The sequence below is a fragment of the Monodon monoceros genome, unplaced genomic scaffold, assembly GCF_005190385.1.
Source record: "Monodon monoceros isolate NGI ecotype Baffin Bay Population unplaced genomic scaffold, NGI_Narwhal_1 Super_Scaffold_16, whole genome shotgun sequence".
NCBI lineage: Eukaryota > Metazoa > Chordata > Mammalia > Artiodactyla > Monodontidae > Monodon > Monodon monoceros.
In genome coordinates this window covers 85,958,375-85,976,659 of record NW_021703772.1, presented here as the reverse complement: position 1 = coordinate 85,976,659, position 18,285 = coordinate 85,958,375, and the positions used below count along the sequence as shown (strand labels likewise).

Below are 18,285 nucleotides of genomic sequence, written 5' to 3'. Positions count from 1 at the left end.
CGGGAAGGAGGCCCTTTTAAAAACATAGATGCCTCAAAATGATATTAAACGTTTTCCCACGTTTTTTTGGAAATCAGTGTGATACTTCTAGATATTCTCCTACCCAAACACTGCTTAACCTCTCTGTCCCCCACCCTCTTTGCGCCTTCTAAATAAACAATTGGTGGTCAGGAGGAGAAACAGTTTGCAATCCAAAACACAGGTATGAAGTGAAAAGAAAGGCGACCTGAGGGCTGGCAGTGGGATTGAAATCACAAGTCTGAATATATGAGAGATTCGAAGAGGAGTATTTTAAAATTAATAGCCAGAATCCCTGCCTGGAGAGTTCCCGAGCCCATCCCCACTCCCTTCTCTGTTTTTGCTTAAGTTACATTTTTTAAAAAGGACAGCGGGGAGAGAAATCATTCTTTTTGCTTCATCTTTGTCGGATGCTCTCACTGAGGTATGAGACTGGCCGACTCAAGGAACCAAGTACAATAAAATACTTAGACGAACAGAGAAGAGTTCTGCCCGCCAGGGCTACGCCGCCTTCCCGGAGGTGCGGAGGGGACCAGTCAAGCCCGGCGCGAGGGAGCCAGGGCAGCACTGGGCCATCCGCCACGTGTGCGTGTGTCAGCATGTGAGTGTCGGTGCGCGCGTGCCGGGGTGCGTGCCCGCGTGTGTGCGTGACAGTGTGCGCGTGTCGGACTGTGAGCGCGCCGGCGTACGCGTGCCGGCGCGGCTTTGCCCGGGAGTCCGAGCGAGTTGTGAGCGCGAGCGCGAGCGCGGCGGTCGCCCGGGGCTCGCTCGGCCCCGCCGCCTGGGACGCGCCCCGCGGCCTCGGGGGCTCCTCTGGCTCTCGGTTCTGGGCTCAAATGCCGCCGAGGGGGCTCGGTGAGGACTCCGTGACCTCGACGTCCCCCTGCGTCCCGTTTTCTCTCGCCGGGAGAGGTGTAGAACTACCTCCACGCGCTTTGGCCGGGATCGAGCGGGGCACTGAGGGCGAGCGCCGCCGCGGACCGGAGCTCGGGCACATCGGCCCCGGGGAGAGGGTGCGCGGCGAGCGCCCGCATACCCTGGACCCGCCGGACCCTCGGCCAGCCCTTCGCGCTCTCGGAGGCTCTGGCGCCGCTGCCCCGACGCTCGGGGCGAGCAGGGCGAGCAGGGCGGGCGCCGGGGCGCGCGCTTTCGGGCAAGCGACCGCTTCTTCCGGCCGAGGCCCCCGCGCCCCGCCGCCGCCCCTCTGCCCGCGGCCCAGTCGGGCCACCCGAGCACCCAGCCTGCGGCGCGGGGCCAAACCCGACCGAAGGCGTAAGACCTGAGAGGCAGGGAGGCAAGGAGCAAAGAGGTAGCCAGCCCCAGACAAGGAATCCTTAATTACAGATTAAAGGCAAGCGAAACCGTGCACCACATTTTCCATGTGTCAGCTGACGGCAGCGACAAAAGGAAACACAGAATGCTGGGGGGAAGAAGGCCTGTCTACCCCCCCACCACCTTTATTAACAGTGGAAATGTAAAATACATTAGGTAGTGACTCTGGGTAGGTGGTGCCTTGGGCCAAATCGCAGCTGCTCGCTCCTCGCTCCTCGCTCCTCGTCGAGTAGGAGGACAGTTTGGTGATGCACCCAGAAGTCTGGGGAACCTCTTACAAAAAAAAAAAAAAAAGGACTGTAAATACTCCGAGTAGATTTTGCTTCCTAAAAACTTAATTACTTACACATTTTTAAGTTTTAATATTTGGTGTTTATAGTGTTGCAATTCATTATCTTCAGTGAACTACCTCGCGCACGCGCGCGCGCACACACACTCGCACATTTTGTTTTGCAATTCTGTAGATTCCATTTTTTTCTGGCCTGATATCACAGCATTAGAAATACAGAGGAAAAGCCAGGCCGATTGAAAGCCAGGGAACATAGCTGCAAGCACCAGAGAGCACAAGGTCCCTCATGGTTCTGGGCTCTGGAGGAAAAAGATGTATGCGTTGATGCCCTTTCTCTTAATTCATTATGATCACAAAACAATTTCCACCGTGTCCCTGGGATTTAAGACTCCAGTTCAACTCCATGACGTCCTAAATTCTTCACAGGGGGTAGAAAAATGTTCAGAAGCCGAAGTCCACTCTGTGACCATCACAAACCTCTAGTTCTGTGCCCTCAATTTCTAACACAAATTAGAGACATGACCTTTGAGGGTCACCCTGAGGCACCAGGCATTGCACTTTTCTGTGTTTTCTTTCTCTTGCTGCTGGGTCAGCTTGAGAAATAGAGGAATTTGGCTTTGTTAGTAATGTTGTTTACTGATACAATTGATGCAGCAGGTTGGAGGCGACAAGACCACCTTGCTTAGTCATTTTACCACCCTTTCTCTTTGTAGATATTTTTCTGTCTTTTATTTGTAACTTTTCCACCAGTGCCATTTTCCCCACAGCATTTTAAAAAAATTCGAAGTGCTTTTCCATGTGGTTCCAGTTAACTGATTTGCCCACACCCCAAATAATGCTATTTGCATTCAAGATTAATAGCTGCATATCAGTAAATCTTAAATACATCCTGATCCATATTTTCAGTTTAAATGATTCTTACATTATTGGCCAGACAAATGCCTGAACGAGTAAGTCTGTGGACTGGTTACCAGCCAGATGACGGCAGCGTTACACTCAGGGAACACAATTACAGTTTCTGCTCTAGTCCCTTCCACTGCAGAAGGCAGAGAGCCTTCCTTATTTGCCACCTTCCCCAGATGTGGTAGTAGATGAGCAGATTAATAAATTGCTGTAAATCACACTAAGTTGCAAGCCCTCCCCCCTTCTGGTACATATTTAGGAAAATCTTTTAAAATCTCCCTCAGCATCTAGTCGGATTTAGCCACACCCACTCCACATTTTGACTTTCTCCTTCAGTAAAATAAAGAAGGTGAAAGAGCAAATTAGGAGTTTTTCTTTCCCTGTAGCTTTCCAGTGTTTTGAGAGGATCATCCCGCTGTCGTTTTAGGCCAGTTTTGTTAGTTCGTGTTTTTACCACCCACCAAAGAACAGCACAGGATTGAGTTCATGTTAACAAATGATGTTCATGACTAGATTTCTAAATGCCAGAGTTATGATTTATTTTTTTAAATGGGTGGAGAAAGGAGAGCGGCAATAAAACTAGCCCCTAAGTCACTCAAAATCCTTGGCTTCACACATCTATGTGGTTATTAATTTTTTTTTTTTGGTCTTTTAAGTTTTGTCTACATTTCCTTTAAGTTCTACTATTATGGACTAAATATTTTTTGACCATTTACCTGTGTCCGTAGCTTCAAACCCTATGTTTATTATAGTTAGATTTATGAAAAGCATTACATGTTCCCCTTTTCTACTTTCTACGTGTTTATAATTGTCCCTATTTATCCCCCATCCCCGTTAAGAATTTCACAATAAAATCCTGTACCAAATAAATTAAACTCTGCAACTTCAGACACCCCAGGAAGAAGACATTAATCCACTTAGTTGAATACCCAGACCTCCCCCTCTCAATTTCAGCTCTTCTTAATGTAACATTTAGGCACACAGCTGGCTCCTTAGACTTTCCTCCCTCCCTTTCATTCTGAATCATATTGGCCTTGTTTAACCTTCATTTCCTTTCCTACCCCCCCGCATTTGTCCATGTACTTTTCTTTGACCACGTTTGTCTCTCTCTCTTTCTTTTTGCTACCCGGACGGAAACCAATAAATATAGTTTTCTAAGACCTTAATACTTTCTGTTAAAATCCCATTCTCCCTCCCCACTCCACTATTAATGCTTTGCACAATTTTTATGCATCCTTCGTTGTGAAGTTACTGCTCTGTATTTTTCTGATTGATCATTAAGTTGTGCTGGCTTTTGAGAACTGCCTCCATAATCCCGAAGCAAAGCTTTTTACTTGGCGTGCTCTTTGCCTTTGGAATGCCTTTCCTGGCAAGGACAGGCGTTTTGGTTTGACTATGATTCTTAAGTTACAATTCAAGGCTAATTTGTTCAGTTAGGTTTCTACTCTAAGCAGCTCTCTTTCTCACTGTTAAGTGCTCCATGAGGCTGCTTAGTTGAAGGGTGTGCTGTAAGCTCAAGATGTAATATATTTATATTGTACTTGATTATCAGTTTTCAAAAACAGCTGCATGCTTTGATATCTGTGTAAGGAAATATCAGAAGATAATATACCATTGGTATTTATTACTCTATAATTAAGGATGTGTCAGTGTTTCCTTTTTTAAAAAAACCCCTATTTTCAGAAATTCATATCTCAGGCATAAATTTCCCTATGAATTACAGTCTAATACCATATTAGAAGTATCTCCTTTTTAAGTTATCCCTCCCCTTCCTTTTCTTTCTAGGGAAATAAGTTTCAGGATGTAATTTCTGGTTTACTATCTGGGATGAGAGGAAGCAAGCCCTATGTTGCACAATTAAAGGTGCTTCTGCCACTGATGCCACCTGCTCCCTCTGCCCTAGGCCCCTTGCACCGGGCGAGATCATGGGGGCTGCCTTTTGGATAAAGGGCCAGCCTTCTATCTATTTGATAGGCAACTTCTCCTTGTATGATGCGAAAGGCAATAAAGAAGACTCAGCTGTTCAGAAACATCACAGGTACCACAAAGTCCGAGATTTTAGGACCAGGAATCAATCCTTTTGCATTCCTCTTCTCATGGTTACTTAGACTACAAATGCAGCCAGGCCAGGAGGAACATGAAATAAATCTATAGTCAGGTACTAGCAACATTTTCATCTATATTTCTTCTGATAGTATACTGAGAAGCAGGAGAAGGAGGGAAGGGGGAAAAGATGGACAGCCAGATATGTTCCTCTTCCCCTCCTTTAAGGGATGGTCTTGACCAGTTGAATTGACCACAACCTCCTGAAAGAGGCTGAGTTCTAGACCCACCATGGGACCCAGAGCAACTCAACCTCACCTCAGCCCTCAGTTTCCCCACAGCTAAAATGGGGACGTTACAAAATAAATGCTTACCAGCAGGGCCAGGAAATTTATGTGATGTATAAGTCCAGCAGGGTGTAAGGCCACAAGGAGTGGCAGGGGCCTGGGATGGATGTAGAGACCCAAAGACTCCCTACAGGCATAATAATGGTCATAATAAAAACACTTAATGGTGGGATCAATTGGGAGATTGGGATTGACATGTATACACTAATATGTAAAAAATAGATAACTAATAAGAACCTGCTGTATAAAAGTAAATAAAAATTTAAAAACATAAAAACACTTAAAATATCAGCAACGCCACAGGACCTCTCGTTCACCTTCTATAACCAACTGCGTGGGCCACCCCCTGCTGCCCTTTGCACTCTCCTAGCTGGTGAGGGGAGAAACAGTAGGGAACCAGGGGTTCCCAGTGAGTCACAAGCACTGAACTTCGTGCTTCCTGAAAGACAGGTGGGTGACAATGACACTATCCCATGCAGGGAAAGACTTACACAAAACATCTTTCTGTTTCTATAAGGCAGTCTGGCTCTTAAATAAGCCTTAATACGATGCCTTAATTTTCTTGCTTGTGAAATGATGACAAAACATTACATTTTCAAATATAAAGGACTTCAAATTCTCGAGAAAAGTGTTACATACGTACTTCTAGTAGAAATCATATCTTCTAGCGCTCCATCTTAGGTCTGCTAGTTAAATGCAGTAACTGATAGCACAGTAAACATTTTAGATTATCTCTCAGCAGACATCAGTTCTTTATATCAGTTTATGGGAACAACGATGAACCTGTCCCTAGGGTTGAAAGTCATTACCACAGAGATATGGGAGAGAATAAGGAATCACTAAAGTGGTGATAAGTGATGGGAGGACCCCTGAAGGTACTGACCCCTAATTCCAATTTAGGAAAATGGGCCAGAGGATGAGTGGGGATCCTGAGGTCATACGTAACTCAAATGCAGCTAGGGCATTCTGAAGATACTAGGAGGACTCCTTTCATGGCAATGAAAGTCTTGTGTCTTAAAGAGGAAAGGGGACAGGTAACAGTACAGGAAGCGGGCAGAGCGGTTAGCAGCTCAGACAGCTCTGTGCCCTACCACAGAGCTCTGAATTTTTCAAGATAAAAAAAGACAGGCTGATATAACAACTTCCTACATCTTCCTCTCTTTACTCTTCAAAAGGGAGTTTGTTGAGCTATAGTTTTCCATCTTATATTTATAATGCCACAGGCATTAGTTAGAAATGGTGACCAGCAGCCCCAGGAAAAAGGAACCCACAGACAGTCAAGTTTTTCTTCCTAGGTATGGTTTGTTTCAGGGTCAAGGTTAGGTCCTTGGCTCCAAGTAAGCAGAGGAAACTCTTCTCATGCAAAACTGGCAGCTAGGGCAGTTTCTTTCACTGCCTGGAGAAAAATGGTTTTCTGACTCCATCAATAGTTTAGAGTCGAGAAATGTTAAGAATGGTGCAGTAGCAAAGTATTTAGAGCTCTTATATTATACATGGTGACCAAAGTATCTATATCTCCTATCAAAAGGTATGTCCAATAATAACATTTAAGGCATGTAAAAAGTCATAAAGGGTAGAAATAAACCTTTGTGTGCTATGACCCAGCTTAAGATTAACTGTACAGTAAGCACGCCTCTCCCAGTTATATGTCTGGTCTTCCCACCATCACTCCTCTGACTTAATCATTTTTGTAAATTTGGTGTTAATCCCCAAGTTTTTTGTTATACTTTAATCACATATGTACATGTCTTTGAGCATCATGTAGAATTGTTGCATGTTTTTAAACTTTCCCAATTACATCTTAATGAATAACTTTGAAGGGAGGGCACGTTACTGAAGCATCAGTTGTCCTGTATCTGAATTCAAGTTTTAAAATGAAACATGTTCTCCAGCTTTCCACTGAAACAGAAAGGCACTCAGGGTGATACCTGTCAATAGTCAATAGAAGAATATGAATATCTCTCATAGAATATGTCAACATTAAAAGACAGCATGGACTATCATTTGAAAACTGATTCTATCACCCACAGAAAGTATCTTGAGACTTAAATGAAAATTTTTTTGTGGCTCATAATATTTCTGGGTAGCAGATGCTTTCTCAAAAACAGATTTTACTTTTAAAAATATCAAATATAATTAACACCTTCAACATAAAATGAAATCTTTGCTTCCAGATGCATTTCAAGGTGTTGAAATGAATTTGTGCAGTCCTCTATGGCTGAGTTTCCACTGACTTACTGATTGTGCTGCCATCTTTATGTGGCATGTCTGAAGAACGGAGAGCTAGAGCAGGGCATTTAAACTCAACCGTATTTGAAGGATGCTTGTTAAACCAGGAGCATTTGGGGAGAGGTCTTTTGACCTATTCCTGATTAACCTGGTATAAATGAGTAAGTTAAGAACTAGATGCTCTTCTATTTATTATAGAAACACCTAGCCAGAAACACAGATTAGGTAAATTCAGGGCAAGCATTCTGGACATTGTATCAAGGTTGATAATGGGCGGACTTTTAAAGACATTTAAGATTAAAATTGGTTTAATGATTAATTTAAAAAGAATAAAATGAACAGAATTGAATGCTCAAAAAAAAATTTTTTTTTCAACAACCGTACTAAAAATAAGAAACAAAGGGACTGTTTCACTCTTTAGTGAAAGCAAGGGAAACAGGAAATAGTCAACTTGTACCGTTGATTATCCTCTGACTTCAACAAAATATGGGATAACTTACTTAATAACTCTCCATGCCACCATGTCATGGCTGTTGAGAAGCATACACGCACATACATAGATACAGTTATCTTTTCAAATGTTAAGAATTACACATTTACAAAACTTTTTATTGCTTATTTGCACTAATACCAAACCCGACAGCATGGTTTTAAGAAGTGACCACTTTAATGTAAAGTTTTATTCCAGAAGTAATGCTGGGCACAGCTAAAGACAAAATTTGATTTGAGTTTATGGGTGTAGGAAAAAAACCTTCCATACACAGGTAACTTGCAATATTTTGTTTGCCAGAATCAGGCAAATATTTAAATGTTTTCAATGCACTATCTGAACAGTAATTCATGTTGTCTTCCCATCACTTAGTGAGAAAAACATATATGGATAGTTGTGCATGTAATATCTTGTTCACTATAAAATGTGAGCTCATTATTTGCAGGATAGTAAAACATAGTAAACTAAGCACTGTTTCTTGGCCGTGAGCATGTAATATGGTTTGAGAGACATCATCTATGATAGGGCACCTTTCTAACTGAAGCATCTCTTTAGATGATAAACCCTGCTCAGGAGAATAGTCTTAAGAACCTCTTAGGCATATTTATATCTTAACTTTTCCACTCAAAAGGAGCATAACTGATAGATTCCGAGTTCCACAGTCTCAGACCAGAAGGGACTTCTCAAATAATTCCTGAGCTCTTTGTTTATGGGTTGGGGGTAATTTGTTCAGTGCCTTCTCAAAAGCGGGAGGAGGACTCAAGGCTAGTGCTGTGATGTCCATCACACATATGGCTCTCACTGTGTGCAAAGACAGAGCTTGTTGTTCCTGCTTCTTACTCTTCCTGCTTTTATTTTTATTTATTTATTATTTATTTTGCGGTACGCGGGCCTCTCACTGCTGTGGCCTCTCCCGCTGCGGAGCACAGGCTCCGGACGCGCAGGCCCAGCGACCACGGCTCACGGGCCCAGCCGCTCCGCGGCACGTGGGATCCTTCCGGACCAGGGCACGAACCCGCGTCCCCTGCATCGGCAGGCGGACTCTCAACCACTGCGCCACCAGGGAAGTCCGTTCTTCCTGCTTTTAAATTCCCTGACCTCATGGGTCTTGAACTGCTGCTTTCTCTGACCTGCAAGTCTGCCTCTATCCAGAGGACTCTCTCTGGCCCCCTGACCTTGATCTATTTCCTGCTTACGCTTTTGCTACCTGTGAAATGGGCCCTACTAGACTTTTGAACCAGTGCCCGCTCTATCTCGGATGCCTGCTAGACCACTCAATCCTTCTGAAAGCCAGAGAGCCAGGCTTGGCCCTTGTCTATCCCCCTCTCCCTGGCTGCTTCTCACTCTACAGCTTAGAGAAGTTATTCATTTCAAAAGCTAGGAAAGTTACAATTTACCTGCCAGTAAACAGAAGATGGTTTATCAACAGACTCTACCTTAATGACTACAAATGTTTACCTCCTGCTTTCCAGAATGCAAAGAAAATCTTGGAAATGTCATAATATCTTACAAACATTTGCAAAACAGATCCTTGTTCATCCGGAAAAGAAACAATTGTATTCGTTGTCTCTGACACAAGGAAAGTGTTCAGTGAGAAACATACAGATAGATGTACACACCTTACACTGAAATGAGATATGTTAATTAAAAATTGCAGTGGGCACTTTATTAAAAATTTATTTTACAATCTAGCCATTCAAAACATCTTGACATCAACAAATAGAGCAGCTTGACTATTGGAATCATAAGTGATTTATCTTGAAAAGATTATATTTGTAGCTGGATGCAAATACTTTTGATGGATATTTATATCAAAATTACTGGTTTTGCTGGAAGTATTTTAATTTCCCTATTTTTATCCCTGGAAAAAAATTAAAACAAGTATCTCAGTGCTCATTTTATGGATGAGATGGCCCCACTTAGTGTATTTCCCATGTTTGTCTGAATTACAGCTGTTTATCTTGCAACTTTTCTTTAAGATAAATTAAATGCAAATGTAACTCTGTGAATCATGGGAATACCTGCCAGACCCCTTATTAATACCTTCACTTAAAAACCCCTGTGCCAGGGAGTCATTAATTTGCTAAAAGAAAAGTGCTAAAGCAGATCTTTGCCCACAAACATTTCTGAGATGGCTGCCCAATTAGTTGGTAGCATTCTGAGCCTCCTTTCAGACCCTGTGGCCCTTTGAGGACACAAGAAGGCTCCGATGATAACCTGGCAACCTAGGTAGAAACCCAGCCAAGTGAGAGTGTTTGAAGCTGTAGTTTGGCTGCCATCGTGTCGGCAAAAAGAAAGAATTCAGGCACCATGTCATCCAGTACAAAGGATAAAAACGGATTCAACCGGAAATTCAATGTGGCACCACATATGGGATACATGAGTGCGGTTATACAACAGGCCACATATTTTTTTTGAACAGTCTCCTCCATGTGATGCCGAGGACATGTGTAACCATCATAACGTCTCTAGGAATCTGTATTTAATTTGAGTTGGGGTGGTGGCAGGGATTGGAGATCTGAAGCTGCCACAGGTTTGTGGCAGATGGCTCTGTGTCAGCTATGACAAGCAGCCAGGCTCAGCTTCCTCTGCAGATTTTCTTTTCTCTCTGATCAGGTAAATATGGGCACACTCTGGAAAGTTCTACAGATTCTGCCTTAGGCTGCAAGTTTGTGACTTAGCCCCATCTGTCACAAATCTTCCCTAGGTTCTGCTGTAAGCAGAGACCTGAATTTACCGTGTAGGGCTGCCCAAGAAAAAGGAGCTATTTCACCCTGTAAGGGGGAGGGAGAGAAGAGAAAGCAATGAGGAAGCATTAACGACCCGAAAGACTAAAGCATGCTGAAAATTCATATTGCAAATTTGCATAATTTACATCAATTAGACTTCAAAAAGCCACCAAGTAAATGGTTCTCGAGTTTCAGCACCTCAGGAAATCCCAGTTTCTGATTGGTTTAAAGTGTAACTGTATTTCCAATCATTGGGGAAAGCTGCCTACCCCCTTTTTTTTTGCGAATGGGTACATTTGACTGCACACATATTTCCTGGTTTATGTTATGGATGACAGCTATTAGAAGTTTATCATCCAACTTTTAACTTTTATAAACATAAGATACACAACACTCTTAATACATGTTTTTGCGGATGTGAATTTTACTTTTAAGTGGTGAAGGCACAAGAGAAATGCCATTACTGTTACATGGAAATTATAAAGCACTTCAAGTTTACAAACGGGTTTATATTCATTATTTCATTATAGCAGGGCCTCAGGGGGAAAATGCTATTAAAAATTAAGAAAAAAAGAATTCTTCCAAGTTTACAGATGAATCATATAGAGGCCAAGAAGTTCACCTACAGCCAGGCTACAAATTAGGAGCAGAGAAAAAGAAGCAGCCAAAACCTCTAACTGATCTTAATCACCCCGAGTATATCTATTGTGCTAAAGAGTTTTTGCTTTTATTTTACTTAAACAAATCAAGGAAAAACCAAGCCAAAACAAAATCAAGGAAAGACGTGAAGAAAGAGAGAGGGAAGAGTAGTGGGGAGGGAGGGAGAGAGATCGAGACTGAGAATTTGCCTTAAATTGTGCTGGTGCAAATGAGAGATTTTAGAAGTTCTAAAAACATCACGAGCTTTTAACTGTTCATTTTTAAGGAAAAAAGTAATGACTTTGGAGGCGTGTTAATACTAGTGAGTACCACCTTATTCACACCTAGAGTAGAAACTCAAATTAAAAGGGGGCTATAAAGTGACCAGTCTCTTGAAGGAACCTTAAAGTGGCTTGGCTGTGGTTCGGGGAGATATAGCCTGATATAATTAAGACAAAACCACAAATGGCTTTTCTGGGCACTGAGTCTGAATTGTAAGCTTAATCATTGTTTCGAATCACTTTTAGGCAGAAATCTGAAAATTGCCCTCTCCTCCAAATAACAGCAGGTTATAAAGGTTTCTGGAATGCTGAAGAACTTGAAGAGGAGAACAAAATAAAAAATCAGCTGCTATCATCTGAAAAAACTTAAGAAACTACAGTTTACCCTCGTAAAGCAAAGGAAGGATGGCATCTCTTTTTTTTCCCCACACAGAATATCTCTCAATTTGTAAATAAAACTAAATGAAACATAGCGTGGGAATGAAAATCTATTCTGTTAGTCTGGGCAGTATATATTTTATACAACTGCCCCACTTGTACTCTTGTGCTATTTTTCAATACCGGTAACAAGGGGGTGAACATAAATTTTCTTCTAAAGCATTTTAAAATATAATGATCAAAGTTTCTCTAAAAGCATAAAGTACTGATCTCAAGTAATTGTTGGGAACTTTCGGGAAGTAAATTCCCATAGTCAAAATGAGCCAAAAATTACAACTTCCCGGTATTAGACTTACATCGGTTGTAAAAGGAAGCCCGATGTTAGTGTAAGAAGTTAATCCTTGGCTGATTACTTTATGATTACTTCTCGAACCTTGTGTTCAAGTCTGGTTTAGGAGTCATCAAAGAGCTCCCTATTCCAGATGAAGTGAAACCTACTTTATCTCTGTGGCAAGTGTTTGGCTAATGGGTCTAACCTACTTAGAAAAGGACGCGTCCTGAAAGTACAAGAAAGCTGCAGTCAACGGTTGAGCCTAGTGGCAAACTTTTTAAGAAATGGCTTTAGATTTTTAAAAATTCAGAACATGGTTTTTAAAATAATTAAGAAACAGTTTCTGCATGTATTTCTTTAAATATTTTAAGAAAAATGTGTGTGTGTGTGTGTGTGAGAGAGAGAGAGAGAGAGACAGAGCAAAAGAGAGGGAGAGATAAAGGGAACACACTTGCACGCACGTGAGGAATTTAAACATTTCAAGTCTGAAACCATTTCAGGTGAGAAGTCATGGGCACAGAGTTCTGTAGTAGGAAGAGTCACTTTAAGAAAAAAAAAGTATCAAATTCTGTTTCTGCTTTTCAGTTACTAGCATTCTGTTTCAAATCCTGCTTCAAGTTATAGCCCCCAAACTCTCACTCATATTGAAAGTATAATGTCTCAAGTGAGAAGAGAGCCAAGTGTTAGTAGCCTTATTCTAGTCATTAAATTTCTAAGTGTGAATCCATATGAAAAATCCTATCCTAAAGTGAACTCTACATGGTAAGTAGTTGAGATGATTTTAAAATGTAAACTTTTAACAACAGAAAAAGAGAGTAAGGTGTAAAAATGTAAAAGGAGCAAATTAAAGAATTCAGTGACATTCTATCCTTTTAGATCTTACAAGCATATGTTTTTAAAAGCAAAACAGCACTGTCCAAGGGAACAAATCTAAAAAAACCCCCCAACACTCTCTTTATAGTATACACAAAAGTCTCTTCCATTGCATAAGAGAAGTAGGCAAAAAGCTGCCTTGGGGGAAATAATTCTCTGGTATTTAGTGAGGGCAAATGTTACCTGATATGTGTATATTTATAAAGCATAAGGTAAAAAAATAGTGTAACTTATTATATCTTAATTATAAAGTTTTAGCAGGCATTCTTTTTCTGTTTTAGCTCTAAATCTTATTACAACAACCCAACTAGATCTGTGGTCCTTCCTGTGATTTCTACCAGTTTGTCCTGACAATTGCATTATAAAGCTCTTGATTACTTCTATTTCTTGGACTAATTTATTAATTTTTGAGATTAATTTTTGGATATTATGTCATCAAAATCTATGAATGAGGACATATATTATAGTGTATAATAGATTGATAAGAAAAAACATTCATGGTAAAAAGTATGTAAAAGGAATTACATATATATATTCTTATAAATGCTTATGCGTGAAACACTAATTTATAAAACTTTGAGCTGGACCATTTTAGGATGCGTGGACTAAACATATATGTAAACCATAGTAACATGAAAAAACATTTAATGTATAGGCTATCTTTTAAGTTATAGGAGGAACAATTTGGTATATTAACAGCATACCACTAAGCTGACATTCTTTCAAAGTTTTTCCAGAAGTTGTTGGTAAAATAAATAATTATAGCTATGTTACGGCAATAGCTGTATTAAAATATTTCAACTGGAGATTTGTTTTTTATTGTAACTAAAAGCAACCTGTTGCAGTAATTTTTGAAATGGTTAAAGATTTGCAGATGCAAAATAACAGGGATAATAAGGCCTACCTGGAAGCCAAATTAAAAACGGATAAATTTTGATGGTGGAAATACAATTATAAATGCTTCACCATTTTCATCACAAGGTAAAAACATTCCTTCCTGCCCCCTTTCTTGTACCGATATGTGGTGATGGGTGATAACTAAAACTTGCGGTGGTAATCATTTCACGATATATGTCTGTCATTACGCTGCACACCTTAAACTTATACAGTGCAGTATGTCAATTATATCTCAATAAAACTGAAAAAAATATTGCCCAAAAATTCACCAGAAGGAAAAAAAATCAATAATTCAACGGTAAACTCATTGAAAATAGCTTTGTGTCATATGTAGAAAATGAATCCACTTGTGTTAATACATATTATTCTATTTCTTCACTTTCATAATCTGCACATTTTGATAGTCTGTCATGTGGGAAACTACTAAATTAATATTTTACACAAACAAGACCACGACTGAACTTTCAAAATTAGGAAATCTGGATGTAAACCTTGGAAGTCTGTTTTCTCTTTGAAGCTTCCCATGTATACGATACAATCGTATTGACTGAAGGAGTAATACTGAAGCCTGGAACTGTTCAGTCAGCATTTTAAACTATTATGAGCTACCTTCTGAACCATTGCCAAGTTAATAGACAATGAAAGATAATGAGCTTGAAATTGGGTGTTAAATTGCATTTTTGGTTCTCTCCCTTTTTCTTGAAGTTTAACTGTTTCCTGCAGAAACAGAGTCATGTTTTGATGTATCACTATGTAAATAGGTATTTTAGGCCATGACAAGGGAAAGGAGAGAAAAAAGGCAGCGAACTGTATTTCATGTAGGAAGGTTATATATTAACACAGGAAAATTAAAATATGCTGGATTATAAAACTGCTAGATTGTAAACTACACTGGATTTATGTAAAATGAAGTTGCTACATTCAAAGAATATAAAAAGGTATATTACTCATGGCCTAGAGCCACCTTAAAAACTCATAAAGCAGATTTATCCCGGTTCAATTACTTAGACTTTTAGTAGGGTCTCTTTGTGTGGTTATTTCAACAATGTAAAATTCTTGATTCAAACAAGGGAAAAGAGATAATGAATGAGGGAACTGAATGATGATGCTATTTAAACTCTTTTCCTTTTGCCTTTGTCATTCAGAGAGGATACTGACAGTTTAATTCTAAACAAACTGAGGGTTTTTATGTAATTTTACTAAACTGGACAAAGGAAACATTTGATTCTTTGAAAATCATCTTTAAAGTAGTTAAAAAAATGAACACCAAACTTCATGAATGTCATTCACCTGAATTTTTGAGGACTGAAGATTTCATTCTGATGGGAAGAAAGGCTTATCCTCACTAGTATAATTGTAGAATCTTTCCTTTACTTCCTTTTAAACTAATGAGTTACATTAATCCAGGTTCATTTTTATAAGCCTCTTGGGGCTAAATGTAAAGGACAGTCATCTTAGAAAACAATAAATTAAAAAAAAAGCATGTACCGTGCATTAAGTGCACGTATTTCATAAGGCCTAGGTTAATACAACTAGCATCCAGTTTAATTAATCCTTGTTAGTGTAACAGCTAATATCCGTCCCTAGCATGTTTCCTTTAAACATTAGTATGTTAATTAAATGTTGTTTTTTTTTAAGATTTTTCTTTGTACTTCAATATGGCATTTATACCATGTAAATCTCTTCTCAATAACTACCTTATAGAGATGTTTTCTTACAATATCTGGTCTCTTGCAGAAATTCTGGAGCCTTTTTGAAAGCTGTTCAGGTGTAGAATACAGATATTCAGCTGCAGGAAAAACAGATACATTTTTAATGAAACAAAAACCTCAAAGCACACACTTGATATTAGTCACTTTACTAATTAAAAATGCATATTGCTCTGTGCCGCCTCGTGTTTTACATTATTTAAGCATGATTTTATAAGGTTACCTCAGCTCACAAGGATGTTTAATGCTAAATAAGACTGTGTAGTTGTGCTGTTTAGACATCTCCTTTGGGTGATTAAAATACATTATTCTAATGTAACACAATGCATATGTGATATATTTAGTGATGAGAATTTTTTCAAAGAACTAGTACGACAGCCGTATGTACCCTGTACAACAGTTGCATATTATTAACTAGTCAATTGTTGAAATAATTTGGTGTGACTTTCAGTCCTCAGTTTTTCTCTGTGTATATCATTAAAAAAAAAATCTGTAAGCAATTGCAGCAACACTGACCTGCTTACAAAAATCCATCATTATGGGATGTGTATGCTAACAATGAAGAATGCTATTTGAAAACTTGCTTTTTTGTTATCTTGAAAGAACAGATGGTAAATATAAGCTTACTCTAATGTATTAAAACACATAAAATTTTCCTTAACACTAACATGTTGACTTGCCAAATAAACAATTGCTCCTGCCTAAGTTTATTTTCAAACTTTCTAATTTAGCATGAATCATGTATTAAATCTCAACAAAGACGAAAGTACATTAAAGCAGCTACCTGGAAATATTTCGGGATAAACCAAATCTTTGGGACAGAGTGGGTAACAACCACAATACACAGCTTCCAACCTAAAGAAATTTTAGGAAGAGGATAAAAATATATTAAAAAGACATTACCATCAGAACCAGAAAGTGGTTTTGTTTGTCTAAGTTAACAGTATGAGCCCAGAGTTAACTGGGATGAAGAATATGGTCGGCAGTACAATCCTAAAAGCCAAAGTTGCTCTTTTAAAAGATTTTATTAATCATATATGAATTTCATAGAACAGAACCAACAGCATATGTTTTGTTCACTGAATTAATCAAAGCGCAGCTCTGCATTTTTTTTTTTTTTGTTTTTAAAATACTGTTTAACACATTTTATAATCAGCAGATAAACACATGTAACAACATGGTAAAGTATGGACAGCTTTTCTTAATAATGCTGCAAAGCCCCAGAATGTTCATTTTTCAAAATGTTTAAATAAAATAGCAAATACTTTAACACTGTAGCTGTAGAAATCATCGAGGCACTTTTAAAAGCATCAGAAAAAAATTTACAATCTGTTGTGATGGGGCATTTTCATTTTAAGCTAAAGCTTCAGAATAGTTACTTATTAGGCAGGATATAGAACTATTCCCCCCTTTTATTGAAAAACTCTCATGAAGATTACCTTAATGAATATTTTGCTTTCCTGACTCAAAATTCAGCTCATTTTCCATTTTATCCAAAAAGAACACTGCTATTATTAAACAAAGAAACAAGAAAGTTTCACTTTGTGAGAGGATTTCCCCAGGGACCACCTACCTATAGGAAGTTTTTCTTCATGTCATAGCGGTAAGGGTTAAGTACAAGAAAGGTATTGCATCTTGATGGCTGTGTTAGCCCTGCATAATGGCTATTGATCTGACATACAATAAACCTTAAAGATATCACTGTAATTTCTGTTGGCTAGGAATTATGCAGTGAAATTCAAAACACTCTTTAAAATATGTTTATTTTATGAGAAACTTTGAATTGCATCCAAAATGTTGACCAAAGGCAGAATTTTATTTTGAACTGCAGATTTTTTTCAACCCAAGAATAGTTTGAAGTTATGTCAATGTTTACCTTGTTTATTTACAGCGACAAAGTACATGCAATTTAAGCTGTTTTTAAGTGGGTGATGTTTTCCCTATTTTATAACTGAAATTAGTTTAAATGAAAAGTATTTACTTTGAGCTGCAAAGTTTGGAAAAACACTGAGTTCAAAGTTTTGCTTAAGAACTGCTAGCAGTTACCAGATAACACAGTGGAAAGGCACAGGATCTAGTTTCCAATGATTAATTTCAAAATCCAAACTAATATCTAATATTCTTTTTTACATAAATAGGGTATGTATAGAAATTCTTATCATAAGCACAGCTATAAAACTGCACTGTGACTGCATTATAAAACATTCACAAAAGTTTTGAGCACATAAACTGGGGATATTCTTTATGAACAAAAAGAAAATATGCACTTTATCTGAAGACACTCAGTTTTAAAATGCTTTGCCAATCGAAAAGCAAATACATATGAACATTCTCTTATAATTATATAAAATCAAAAGAGTGAAGTCACAGGCATTTCAGAAAGTGCACGTTATCTGCTTTTTAATAATGGATTTGAATTAGAGTGTTCTGTTCCCCGAAAGAAAACTGCAGGCCAAGTTACATTTTGAGTCATCGTATGAGCATGTACTCTGCCATTTCCAAAAAAACCTCTGCTAATTAAAATACAGTGAGAGAGGAATGGCATTATTTGATTTAGGAAGAAAAAAAATTTACAAATTTGGATTCCAACTTTTATTTGTAAATTATCTTCTTCGTGGTTATATTTCTAATTCATCAAGAAAAAAAGCAATCACCATTTCTGGTTATAATTTTGACCTCTAAGATACTAAACCTTATTATACACATTATTTACATCAAGACTGTGTTTTAAAATATATTAAATTTGCCACAATATTTTAAAAGAAATTTATAAAATTCCTTCTAAGTTTCTCATATT

At 38.8% G+C, this 18,285-nt stretch overlaps 1 protein-coding gene across 16 annotated transcripts in view; it reads right to left on the bottom strand.

Annotated features, from left to right (window-relative positions):
• GTDC1 (glycosyltransferase like domain containing 1) overlaps positions 1–18,285 on the bottom strand; it is a 420,502-nt gene that overhangs the window by 26,220 nt on the left and 375,997 nt on the right. For 7 of the 16 annotated variants that reach the window (XR_003794007.1, XR_003794006.1, XR_003794012.1 and 4 more), the window contains 3 exons: positions 16,273–16,343; positions 15,477–15,568; positions 1,502–1,623 (listed from right to left, as the gene is read on the bottom strand). Coding sequence is in view for 5 of the 16 variants with exons in the window: in XM_029225829.1 (XP_029081662.1) it covers positions 10,342–10,425; positions 15,477–15,568; positions 16,273–16,343 (247 nt within the window). In the remaining 11 variants the exon portion in view is untranslated. Of the gene's footprint in view, positions 1–1,440; positions 1,624–8,059; positions 10,426–15,476; positions 15,569–16,272; positions 16,344–18,285 lie in introns of those variants that run through there. The other 9 variants (XR_003794010.1, XR_003794014.1, XR_003794011.1 and 6 more) reach the window with 4 other exon arrangements.